Source organism: Chiloscyllium plagiosum, unplaced genomic scaffold (genome assembly GCF_037043375.1).
Source record: "Chiloscyllium plagiosum isolate Xiang-an unplaced genomic scaffold, Cpla_swu_hap1 HiC_scaffold_47, whole genome shotgun sequence".
In the NCBI taxonomy this organism is placed as follows: Eukaryota; Metazoa; Chordata; class Chondrichthyes; order Orectolobiformes; family Hemiscylliidae; genus Chiloscyllium; species Chiloscyllium plagiosum.
The window spans coordinates 3,061,481-3,073,687 of record NW_028270185.1 but is presented as its reverse complement, the minus strand read 5'-3'; the positions used below and the strand labels follow the sequence as shown (position 1 = coordinate 3,073,687).

At 52.9% G+C, this 12,207-nt stretch overlaps 1 protein-coding gene across 1 annotated transcript in view; it reads right to left on the bottom strand.

Moving 5' to 3' along the window:
* The window catches only part of LOC122542678 (EH domain-containing protein 2-like), a 56,771-nt gene that overhangs the window by 36,876 nt on the left and 7,688 nt on the right, over positions 1–12,207 (bottom strand). The window contains exon 2 of the mRNA XM_087984024.1: positions 11,256–11,353. Within this exon, the coding sequence (XP_087840150.1) occupies positions 11,256–11,353 (98 nt within the window). The remainder of the gene's footprint in view (positions 1–11,255; positions 11,354–12,207) is intronic.

Sequence of the window (12,207 nt, the reverse complement as noted above, 5' to 3'; positions counted from 1 at the left end):
TGTTGTAATTGTACCAGCCTCCACCACATCCTCTGGCAGCTCATTCCATACACGTACCACCCTCTGAGTGAAAAAGTTGTCCCTTAGGTCTCTTTTATATCTTTCCCCTCTCACCCGAAACCTATGCCCTCTAGGTCTGGACTCCCCCATCCCAGGGAAATGACTTTGTCTATTTATCCTATCCATGTCCCTCATGATTTTATAAATCTCTATCAGGTCACCCCTCAGCCTCCGACACTCCAGGGAAAACAGCCCCAGCCTGTTCAGCCTCTCCCTGTAGCTCAAACCCTCCAACCCTGGCAACATCCTGGTAAATCTTTTCTGAACCCTTTCAAGTTTCACAACATCTTTCCGATAGAAAGGAGACCAGAATTGCACGCAATATTCCAACAGTGGCCTAACCAATGTCCTGTACAGACGCAACATGACCTCCCAACTCCTGTACTCAATACTCTGACCAATAAAGACAGGGGAGGGCAGGGTGGAACAGGCTGTGATGGAATGCTGTCTGTAATACAGATCCACCCTGGCACATCACCATCCCACCCCCCACCCTGTAGATCCAGGTACCCCTCCCTGAATGCTAAAGGCCCCCTCCCCCACAGTACAGTATCTCAGTGAAGGTGCTGAATGGTCACCTACATCAGGCTGTGAACATTCTCCATGTGTGATTGCTGAGGGGGAGGGAGGTGAATGGCTGCAGTCTGTAATTTTAATTTAATTTGTGTTTTCAGCTGTGATTGTGATTTTGTTTCTGAAATTTGCCAGAGCCCGGGAGTGAATCATCGGATGGGTCTCGTCCTCAGACTGGTTCCTCCAATGTGATCCCTGATCCCGCGCTGTCTCTCTCTCTCTCTCTCGGAGATTACTGGATCACTCCCACAATGCTGATGGAGGTGAATCAAGAACAAGGGGTATCCCATTCCCCACCTCCACCCCCCATTCCCTGTCAGACTGACGGATCAGTACGGAATATAAAAGACAGGAGAAGGCCCTTCAGCCCATCAAGCCTGCTCCATCATTCTATACGACTGTGGCTGATTGTAGCCTTCACTCCCCCTGCCCCATCCCACCCCACCAAGTCCACTGCCCATTCTCCTCGATTCCCCAAAAATCTGTCTGTCCCAGCCTGAAATATATTCATGTATGGAGCCCCCACCCTCTGGGACAGGAGATTCTGAAGATTCCGAGTGAACACATTTCTCTCCATCTCAGCCCGGACCCATCGGTCTTTTACCCCGAGACACCCATGTTCCAGAGACCCATCTCCCCAACTCCCCAATAAACCCCCTCAATGTCAACACCCTCAAACTCTGTCAGAAGTTTCAATGTTTCGATGGGATCATCAGAACCAGGGAGAGGAGAAGGCCACTCAGCCCCTCAGTCCGGCTCCGCCATTAAAGGTGATTATGGCTGACCTGGTCACCTCACATTGCCATCAACCCCAGACAATAACAGCCCAGTTTCCCCGGCCTCCCATTGTAGGACCACACTCCCATCCCAGGGAGCAGTCTATACTGTATGGCCCCTGATGTAATTAGGTCCCTCCTTCAACAGGCAGCTCAAAACCACTCCCAGTATTCCAGTGTGGGTCTCACCAAGAGCCAGGACAATGTAGGGAGTCTCAAGTATAAAAAACTCCCACACAATAAAGTCCAACATGCTCCCACTCTCTCTCTCTCTCTCTTTCACTCCCTCTGCCTGGGGTCAGTGCTGGGAGCTCTCCCATCCTCTCTCTCTCTCTCTCTCGCTCTCTCTCTCTCGCTCTCTCTCTCGCTCTATCTCTCGCTCTCTCTCTCTCGCTCTCTGTCCCAGGTTAGTGCTGGGAAATTAAGATTCTTGCAAAACTATTGTTGAAATAAACCCATTTCTTCTTTAAAACATGTTGAAAATGGGCACCATATCGATGTTTGGGGATGTGAGCGTCAGACTGAGTGGATATGGATAGGAACGGGATCAGACATTGTGCATGTCAGTGAGTGTGACCACGAGTAAGTGAGTGAGTGAGAGTGTGAGTGAGTGAATGTGAGTGAGAGTGAGTGAGTGAGTGTGTAAATGTGAGTGACCATGAATGTGAGTCAATGTGAGTGTGTGAATGAGTGAGTGTGAGTTTATCCGAGTGAACTTATCTGAGTGAGTGTGTCCGAGTGAGTGAGTGAGTGTGTGTCCGTGTGTCCGAGTGAGTGTGAATGACTGAGTGAATGACTCAGTGAGAGTGAGTGAGAGATGAGTGAGTAAGGGAGTGCGAGTGAGAGATGAATGAGTGAGTGACAGACAGATGAGTGATTGAGTGTGAGAGTGAATACGTGAGAATGAGTGAGTGAATGAGTCAGTGTGAATGAGTGAGGGAGTGAGGGAGTCAGTGAGTGAGTGAGGGTGTGAGGCAATGCGTGAGGGAGTGAGTGAGGGAGTGAGGGAATGAGTGAGTGAGTGAGGGAATGAGTGAGGGAGAGTGAGGGACTGAGGTAGTGAGGGAGTGAGTCAGTGAGGGAGTGAGTGCATGAGTGAGGGAGGTAGTGAGTGAGGGAAGTAGTGAGTGAGGGAGTGAATGCATGAGGGAGTGAAGGAGTCAGTGAGTGAGTGAGGGAATGAGTGAGGGATAGAGAGTGAGGGAGTGAGTGCATGCGGGAGAGAGGGAGTCAGTGAGTGAAAGAGTGAGTCAGTGAGTGAGTGAGGGAATGAGTGAGGGATAGAGAGTGAGGGAGTGAGTGCATGCGGGAGAGAGGGAGTCAGTGAGTGAGAGAGTGAGTCAGTGAGTGAGTGAGGGAATGAGTGAGGGAGTGAGTGAGTGAGGGTGTGAGTGAGGGAGTGAGTGAGTGAGTGAGGGAGTGAGTGCATGAGGGAGTGAGTGCATGAGGGAGTGAGGGAGTAAGTGAGGGGGTGAGTGTGGTAGTGAGTGAGTGAGGGAGAGAATGTGGTAGTGAGTGAGTGAGTGAGGGAGGGAGGGAGTGTGGTAGTGAGTGAGTGAGCAAGTGAGGGAGTGAGTGAGGGAGTGAGTGTGGTAGTGAGTGAGTGAGTGAGGGAGTGAGTGTGGTAGTGAGTGAGGGAGTGAGTGAGTGTGGTAGTGAGTGAGTGAGGGAGTGAGTGCATGAGGGAGTGAGGGAGGTAGTGAACGAGAGAGTGAGTGAGTGAGGGAGTGTGAGGGAGTGAGTGTGATGTAGTGAGTGAGTGAGGGAGTGAGTGAGGTAGTGAGTGAGGGAGTGAGTGAGGTAGGGAGTGAAGGAGGGAGTGATGGAGTGAGTGTGGTGGTGAGTGAGGGAATGAGTGAGTGAGGGAGTGAGTGAGGGAGTGCATGAGGGAGTGAGTGTCGTAGTGAGGGAGTGAGAGAGTGAGGTAGGGAGTGAGGGAGGGAGTGATGGAGTGAGTGTAGTAGTGAGTGAGGGAGTGTGAGTGCGTGAGTGAGTGAGTGAGGGAGTGCGTGAGTGAGTGAGGGAGTGAGTGTGGTAGTGAGTGAGTGAGTGAGTGTGGGAGTGAGTGAGGGAGTGAGTGTGGTAGTGAGCGAGTGAGGGAGTGAGTGAGGGAGTGAGTGTCGTAGTGAGTGAGTGAGGGAGTGAGGTAGGGAATGAGGAAGGGAGTGATGGAGTGAGTGTAGTAGTGAGTGAGGGAGTGAGTGAGGGAGGGAGGGAGTGAGTGAGGGAGTGCGTGAGGGAGTGAGTGCGGTAGCGAGTGAGGGAGTGAGTGAGGGAGTGAGTGTGGTAGTGAGTGAGTGAGCGAGGGAGCGAGTGAGGGAGTGAGTGTGGTAGTGAGCGAGTGAGGGTGTGAGTGAGTGAGTGTGGTAGTGAGGGAGTGAGTGAGGGAGTGTGTGAGGGAGTGAGTGAGGTAGTGAGTGAGGGAGTGAGGGAGTGAGTCAGGGAGTGAGTGAGAGAGTGAGTGCGTGAGTGAGTGCGTGAGTGAGTGAGTGAGGGAGTGAGTGAGTGAGGGAATGAGGGAGGGAGGGAGTGAGTGAGTGAGGGAGTGAGTGAGGGAGTGAGTGAGGGAGTGAGTGCGTGAGTGAGTGAGGGAGTGAGTGAGGGAGTGAGTGCGTGAGTGAGGGAGGGAGTGAGTGAGTGAGGGAGTGAGGGAGTGAGTAAGGGAGTGAGTGAAGGAGTGCGTGAGTGAGGGAGGGAGTGAGTGAGGCAGGGAGTGAGTGACGGAGGGAGTGAGGGAGTGAGTGAGGGAGTGAGTGAGGGAGTGAGTGAGTGAGTGTCGTAGTGAGTGAGTGAGCGAGGGAGCGAGTGAGGGAGTGATTGAGGGAGTGAGTGTGGTAATGAGTGAGGGAGTGCGTGAGTGAGTGAGTGTGGGAGTGAGTGAGGGAGTGAGTGTGGTAGTGAGTGAGGGAGTGCGTGAGTGAGTGAGTGTGGGAGTGAGTGAGTGAGTGTGGTAGTGAGTGAGGGAGTGAGTGTGGTAGTGAGTGAGTGAGGGAGTGAGTGAGGGAGTGAGTGTGGTAGTGTGAGTGAATGAGTGAGGGCGCGAGTGAGGGAGTGAGTGACGGAGTGAGTGTGGTGGTGAGCGAGTGAGTGTGAGGGAGTAAGGGAGGGAGTGAGTGAGTAAGTGAGTGAGGGAGTGAGTGAGGGAGGGAGCGAGAGAGTGAGTGAGTGCGTGAGTGAGGGAGTGAGTGAGTGAGTGAGGGAGGGAGTGGGTGAGGGAGTGGGTGAGGGAGTGGGTGGGTGAGGGAGTGAGTGAGGGAATGTGGAAGTGAGGGAGTGAGGGAGTGAGTGAGGGAGGGAGTGAGGGAGTGAGTGAGGGAGTGAGGGAGTGAGTGAGGGAGGGAGTGAGTGAGGGAGTGAGTGAGTGAGGGAGTGAGTGAGGGAGTGAGTGAGTGAGGGAGTGAGTGAGTGAGTGAGGGGTTGAGGGAGTGAGTGAGGGAGTGAGTGAGGGAGTGAGGGAGTGAGTGAGTGAGGGGTGAGGGAGTGAGTGAGGGAGTGAGTGAGTGAGTAAGGGAGTGAGTGAGTGAGGGAGTGAGTGAGGGAGTGAGTGAGGGAGTGAGTGAGTGAGGGAGTGAGTGAGTGAGGGAGGGAGTGAGTGAGTGAGTGAGGGAGTGAGTGAGGGGGTGAGTGAGTGAGGGAGTGAGTGAGTGAGGGAGTGAGTGAGGGAGTGAGTGAGTGAGGGAGTGAGTGAGGGAGTGAGTGAGTGAGGGAGTGTGAGTGAGGGAGTGAGTGAGGGAGTGAGTGAGTGAGGGAGTGAGTGAGGGAGTGAGTGAGGGAGTGAGGGAGTGCGTCAGTGAGTGAGGGAGTGCGTGAGTGAGTGAGGGAGTGAGTGAGGGAGTGAGTGAGTGAGTGAGGGAGTGAGTGAGGGAGTGAGTGAGTGAGGGAGGGAGTGAGTGAGTGAGGGAGTGAGTGAGGGAGTGAGTGAGGGAGTGAGTGAGGGAGTGAGTGAGTGAGGGAGTGAGTGAGTGCGTGAGTGAGTGAGGGAGTGCGTGAGTGAGTGAGGGAGTGAGTGAGGGAGTGAGTGATTGAGTGAGGGAGGGAGTGAGTGAGTGAGAGAGTGAGTGAGGGAGTGAGTGAGTGAGGGAGTGAGTGAGTGAGGGAGTGAGGGAGTGAGTGAGGGAGTGAGTGAGTGAGTGAGGGAGTGAGTGAGTGGGTGAGGGAGTGAGTGAGGGAGTGAGGGAGGGAGGGAGTGAGTGAGGGACTGAGGGAGGGAGTGAGTGAGGGAGGGGGTGAGGGAGTGAGTGAGGGAGTGAGTGAGTGAGGGAGTGAATGAGGGAGTGAGTGAGTGAGTGGGGGGGTGAGGGAGTGAGTGAGGGAGTGAGTGAGTGAGGGAGTGAGGGAGTGAATGAGGGAGTGAGTGAGTGAGTGAGGGAGTGAGTGAGGGAGGGAGTGGGGAGTGAGTGAGGGAGTGAGTGAGTGAGTGAGGGAGTGAATGAGGGAGTGAGTGAGTGAGTGAGGGAGTGAGTGAGTGAGGGAGTGAATGAGGGAGTGAGTGAGGGAGTGAGTGAGTGAGTGGGGGGATGAGGGTGTGAGTGAGGGAGTGAGTGAGTGAGGGAGTGAATGAGGGAGTGAGTGAGTGAGTGGGGGGTGAGGGAGTGAGTGAGGGAGTGAGTGAGTGAGGGAGTGAATGAGGGAGTGAGTGAGTGAGGGAGAGTGAGGGAGGGGGTGAGGGAGTGAGTGAGGGAGTGAGTGAGTGAGTGAGGGAGTGAATGAGGGAGTGAGGGAGTGAGTGAGGGAGTGAGTGAGTGAGGGAGTGAATGAGGGAGTGAGTGAGGGAGTGAGTGAGTGAGTGGGGGGTGAGGGAGTGAGGGAGTGAGTGAGGGAGTGAGTGGGGGGGTGAGGGAGTGAGGGAGTGAGTGAGTGAGTGGGGGGGGTGAGTGAGTGAGGGAGTGAGTGAGGGAGTGAGTGGGGGGGTGAGTGAGTGAGGGAGTGAGTGTGGGAGTGAGTGGGGGGGTGAGGGAGTGAGGGAGTGAGTGAGGGAGTGAGTGGGGGGGTGAGGGAGTGAGGGAGTGAGTGAGTGAGTGGGGGGGGTGAGTGAGTGAGGGAGTGAGTGAGGGAGTGAGTGAGGGGGTGAGGGAGTGAGTGAGGGAGTGAGTGAGTGAGTGGGGGGGGTGAGTGAGTGAGGGAGTGAGTGAGTGAGTGAGTGGGGGGGTGAGGGAGTGAGTGAGGGAGTGAGTGAGGGAGTGAGTGAGGGAGTGAGTGAGTGAGTGGGGGGGGTGAGTGAGTGAGGGAGTGAGTGAGGGAGTGAGTGAGGGAGTGAGTGAGTGAGTGGGGGGGTGAGGGAGTGAGGGAGTGAGTAGGGAGTGAGTGAGTGAGTGAGTGGGGGGGTGAGGGAGTGAGTGAGTGAGGGAGTTAGTGAGTGAGTGGGGGGGTGAGGGAGTGAGTGAGGGAGTGAGTGAGTGAGTGGGGGGGGTGAGGGAGTGAGGGAGTGAGTGAGGGAGTGAGTGAGTGAGTGAGGGGGTGAGGGAGTGAGGGAGTGAGTAGGGAGTGAGTGAGTGAGTGAGTGAGTGGGGGGGTGAGGGAGTGAGTGAGGGAGTGAGTGAGGGGGTGAGGGGGTGAGGGAGTGAGGGAGGGGGTGAGGGAGTGAGTGAGGGAGTGAGTGGGGGGGTGAGGGAGGGAGGGAGTGAGTGAGGGAGTGAGTGAGTGAGTGAGTGAGGGGGTGAGGGAGTGAGGGAGTGAGTGAGTGAGTGAGGGGGTGAGGGAGTGAGTGAGTGAGTGAGTGAGGGGGTGAGGGAGTGAGGGAGTGAGTGAGTGAGGGGGTGAGGGAGTGAGGGAGGGGGTGAGGGAGTGAGTGGGGGGGTGAGGGAGTGAGTGAGGGGGTGAGTAGGGAGTGAGTGGGGGGGGTGAGGGAGTGAGGGAGTGAGTGAGGGAGTGAGTGAGTGAGTGAGGGAGTGAGGGAGTGAGTGAGTGAGTGGGGGGGTGAGGGAGTGAGGGGGTGAGGGAGTGAGGGAGTGAGTGAGGGGGTGAGGGAGTGAGTGGGGGGGGTGAGGGAGTGAGGGAGGCTGCTGTTCACTCGCTGGTCCCTTCCTGGAATGAGCTCAGTGTTTTGCCATTTTCCAGGCAGCTGTTGTTTCTGGAAAATGGATCAGCTCCAAATCTCTGCGACATCGCCTGCTCTGACACGTTGCTTGTGGTCGGCAAACAGTTTTCAACCATTTTACCAACCCAGCTGTGTTTCTCGGGGGTAGGTGGGAGGGAGGGAGGGAGGGTGGGAGGGTGGGAGGGAGGGAGGGAGGGAGGGTGGGAGCTGTAGTTACTTTAAGTAAAAGACACTCCAGAAAGTTGTGTGGGTCAGGGTGGATTGGCCATGCTATATCGCCGATAGTGCTAGGTGCATTAGTCAGAGGGAAATCGGTGGGTTACTCTTCGGAGGGTCAGTGTGGACTGGTTGGGCCGAAGGGCCTGTTTCCACACTGTAGGGAATCTAATCTAATCCTCAGATTCTGATGAAATATCCTCTAAAACTGAAAGAAGATGGGAGTGGTGCCACAGCGGGAGCATTACTGTGGAATGGTTCGTGGTTATGAGGCTGTAATTTAATAAAACACTTAAAATAGAGACATCTCTCACTCCAACTGCCTTCTGACCCCTGTCCCTCTCTCACCTAAACCTGCACATCCCTGAACACTACGGGCAATTTCCCACAGCCAATCCACCCTGACCTGCACGTCTTTGGATTGTGGGAGGAACTCGGAGCACCCGGAGGAAACCCACGCAGATACGGGGAGAGTGTGCAAACTCCACACAGACAGTCGCCTGAGGGTGGAATCGAACCTGGGTCCCTAGCAGCAGTGCTAACCACTGAGCCACCGTGCATTTGTCAGGTATTGAGCGTGGGATCTTCCTGTTCTTGAATGACCCTCTCCCTGCGGTGCCTTTACTAACATTTGCAGACTGGCCAATTCCTGTGGAAGTTTGGATCAGGATTTCTGGAATGTGTGCAGTGAGTCACTGCAGTCTGTGGGAGAGCTGATGTCACTCCGTGTGTAATGGAGGTTACTTTGTCAAATAAACCAAGAAATGAGTTTGCATCGTCAGTGAGGATTTTGATGCTTGTTGAGATCTATCCTTCCGGCTGTTCCCTTGTCGGAGAGTGATGAGTGACTCAAAGGCGGGAGGGAGGAAGGAATTTTTGGATAAAGCCCATCCTCCCACCCCTTGCTCAGAGACTAGTGGAAAGCAGTGCCATTATTCACGTTTCACTTCACGTGTCACAACCAAACCCTCTCAGGTTATAGACATCAGAGTTAGATACAGGGTAAAGCTCCCTCTACACTGCCCTTACAACATACAGCACCCAGATGGAACAGTGTAGAGAGAGCTTTACTCTGCATCTAACCCCCGTGCTGTCCCTGTCCTGGGAGTGGTTGTTGGGGACAGTGTAGAGGGAGCTTTACTCTGTACCGCACCTCGTGCTGTCCCTGTCCTGGGACTGTTTGATGGGGTCATGTAGAGGTAGCTTTATTCTGTATCTAATCCCATACTTTCCCTGTCCTGGGAATATTTGATGGGGGGACAGTGTAGAGGAAGATTTACTCTGTATCTAACCCTGTGCTGTCCCTGTCCTGGGAGTATTTGATGGGGGTACAGTGTAGAGGAAGATTTACTCTGTATCTAACCCTGTGCTGTCCCTGTCCTGGGAGTATTTGATGGGAGATAGTGTGGAAGATGTTGATGAGTGAATTATTGCTCTGCCCAGGACGGTAAGAAACGACAGAGAGCTGTGAACACAGCCCAGTCCATCGCACAAACCAACCTCCCATCCACTGGCTCCGTCTACGCTTCCCACTGTCTCGGGAAAGGAACCTACATCATCAAAGACCCCGTCCCACCCCCGGTTATAATCGCTCCCACCCTCTTCCATTGGGCAGAGGATACAAAAACTCAAACACACGAGCCGACAGGTTCATGAACAGCCTCTTCCCCGCTGTTATCAGATTTATGAACAGACCTCTTGTATATTAGAGTTAATCTTTCTCTGCGCCTTCTCTGTCGCTGTAACACTGTATTCTGTTCTATTACCCTGATGTACTGATCTAAGGTAGGATTTACACACAAAACAATACTTTACACTGTATCTTGGTACATGTGACAACAATAAAGATGAAAACAGTCATAGTGGGCAGGATTAGATAGAATTCTCGTGTGGTCTACCCAATTGGCAATAAGTAACAGGGTTATCCAGTCCACAGTTTGATATAGGGCCCCAGCTACAGCTGCTGTGGGAGCTCGATTATTGTGAGAGCATCTCCCAGCTCAAACCAAGCAGCTGGTCTGATATCAGACAGGTGATAATCCCTGCTGGCATCCCCTACAGCAGCCTAGTGAATGCTGGCCCAATGCTCACATGGTCATTTCTGTCTCACACTCTCTCATTTATCCTCCAGCTTTCTGATACCCACTGTTTCAGCAATCCATTCTAACCATTATCTGAAATAAAATCCTCCATAGAGTCCTCATTAGTTTCCTATGGATAGCTCCTCATTCTATAGATTCCTGACTCCATCTCATTCCATACATACCTCATTCTCTGCTCATTCCATAGATTCCTAACTGTCTGTTAATTCTATAGATTTCCCAATAGCGCCTCATTCTATAGATACCTCACCATATCATTCTATAGATATCTCATCCTAAAGATTCCTCACCATGTGCTCATCCTATAGATACCTCAAAATGTGTGTATCCTATAGATTTCTCACTATGTGCACATCCTGTACATCCCTCATTTCGATCCCTCGCTATACAGTTATCCTACAAATTCATCAATACAGTAGCGCTTCGACTTACGAACTTAATCCGTTCCGGGACCGGGTTCGCGAACGGAAACGTTTGTGAACTGAATCAATGTTACCCATTGTTCGGATAGCGTAAGAATGCTTGGACGGCTGTTCACAGTGCACGCGCCAAAGACAAACTGAATGAGATCACGTGGGGCTCGCGAGCTTTTGCGTTTAACAAGCGCGTAGCAAAACAGAACAATGAAACCACATGGTCACACACAGGCTTTTTGTGTTCGTACCTTCGTTCGTACCTTGAATTTCGTACGTACGTTGAAGCAAAACTTTACGTACAATCCTGTACGTAAACTGATTTGCTCGTGAACGGGGTCGTTCGTATGTCAAGGCGCTACTGTACGTCCTTATCCTATAAATTCCTCCCCATATGCTCATCCTATAGATTCCTCACAATATGCTCACCCTATAGATTCCTCACTACTCCCTCATTCTATAGGTATCTGCTCTTTCTCTAGAAAGCTCACTATCACCTCATTGTAAAGATTCCTCTGGATCTCTTTATTCTATAGATTCCTTATTATCTGCTCACTCTGTAAATAGTCTCACTAACTAGCTCCCCATCCTATGGAACCCTCACCATTGCTTCACTCTTGGATTCTCCTTTGTTGACTCCTTACACAACAGCAGGGACTGCCCTTCATTGTCTCTAAAATGCTTGAGACATCCCAAGGTTGTGAAAGGTGCTATTGCAATGCAAGTCTTTCTATTCTTCCCTGTTTGACAGGAATGTGGGTAGACCCTCCTTGCATTGCCTCCAACTAAACTCGGAGTCTGCACCCTCTATACATTGGGAATGGGTTCAGGTAAGAAAGTGTTCAGGTGAACATGATAGACAGACCCCTTTGTGGTGAAGCGAAAGCACATCCTCAAGCCGCGTGGAGGGAGCTTTACTCAGCATCCGACTGGGGGAGCCCTCACTCCCACAACAAACAGCTGTCATTCAGTTTGTCCACAGAGAAACAACAGAGTCACAAGTCAGTGAATGTCCATTGAACGCAGGGCGATGAGGAGACACCGTGTGGGGACGGGTTGAGGTTGTAAATGCTCTCACCTCGGGTCACCTTCTGCTTGGCTCCTGACAGAATGCCAGGGGTGTCAATGATGCTGATACTCTCCAGGACTCTGTTCGGCAGCTGGGCACAGGTCAATCTGCAGGAAATCAAACAAATATTAGCCCCTCATAGAAACCTCCCAACTCCCACAACTATCAGGAGAGCTCCCCTTTTAAAGGAGAGCGAGGTTCAGGGTGATGTCCAGAGGCAATGATGTAACTCAAGGACAAACAGCAAGCATTCCTCACTATAGTTTAGATCAGAGTGGTGCTGGAAAAACACCGCAGGTCAGCCAGCTTCCGAGGAGCAGGAAAATCGACGTTTCGGGCAAAAGCCCTTCATCAGGAGTAGAGGCAGGAAGCCTCCAGAGTGGAGAGATAACTGGGGGGGGAGTGGGGGGGAGGTAGCAAAGAGTACAATAGGTGAATGGGGGTGGGGATTGAGGTGATAGGTCAGAGGGGAGGGTGGAGCAGGTAGGTGGGAAGGGTAGGACAGGTCATGGGGACAGTGCTGAGCTGGAAGGTTGGAGCTGGGGTGAGGTGGGAGGAGGGGAAATGAGGAAACTGTTGAAGTCCACATTGATGCCCCGGGATTGAAGTGTACCGAGGCGGAAGATGAGGCGTTCTTCCTCCAGGCGTCGGGTGGTGAGGGAGCGGCGGTGAAGGAGGCTCAGGACCTCCATATCCTCGGCAGAGTGGGAGGGGGAGTTGAAATGTTGAGCCACGGGGCGATTTGGTTGATTGGTGCAGGTGTCCCGGAGATGTTCCCTAAAGCGCTCTGCTAGGAGGCGTCCAGTCTCCCCAATGTAGAGGAGACTGCATCGGGAGCAACCGATACAATAAATGATATTAGTGGATGTGCAGGTAAAACTTTGATGGATGTGGAAGGCTCCTTTGGGGCCTTGGATAGAGGTGAGGGAGGAGGTGTGGGCGCAGGTTTTACAGTTCCTGC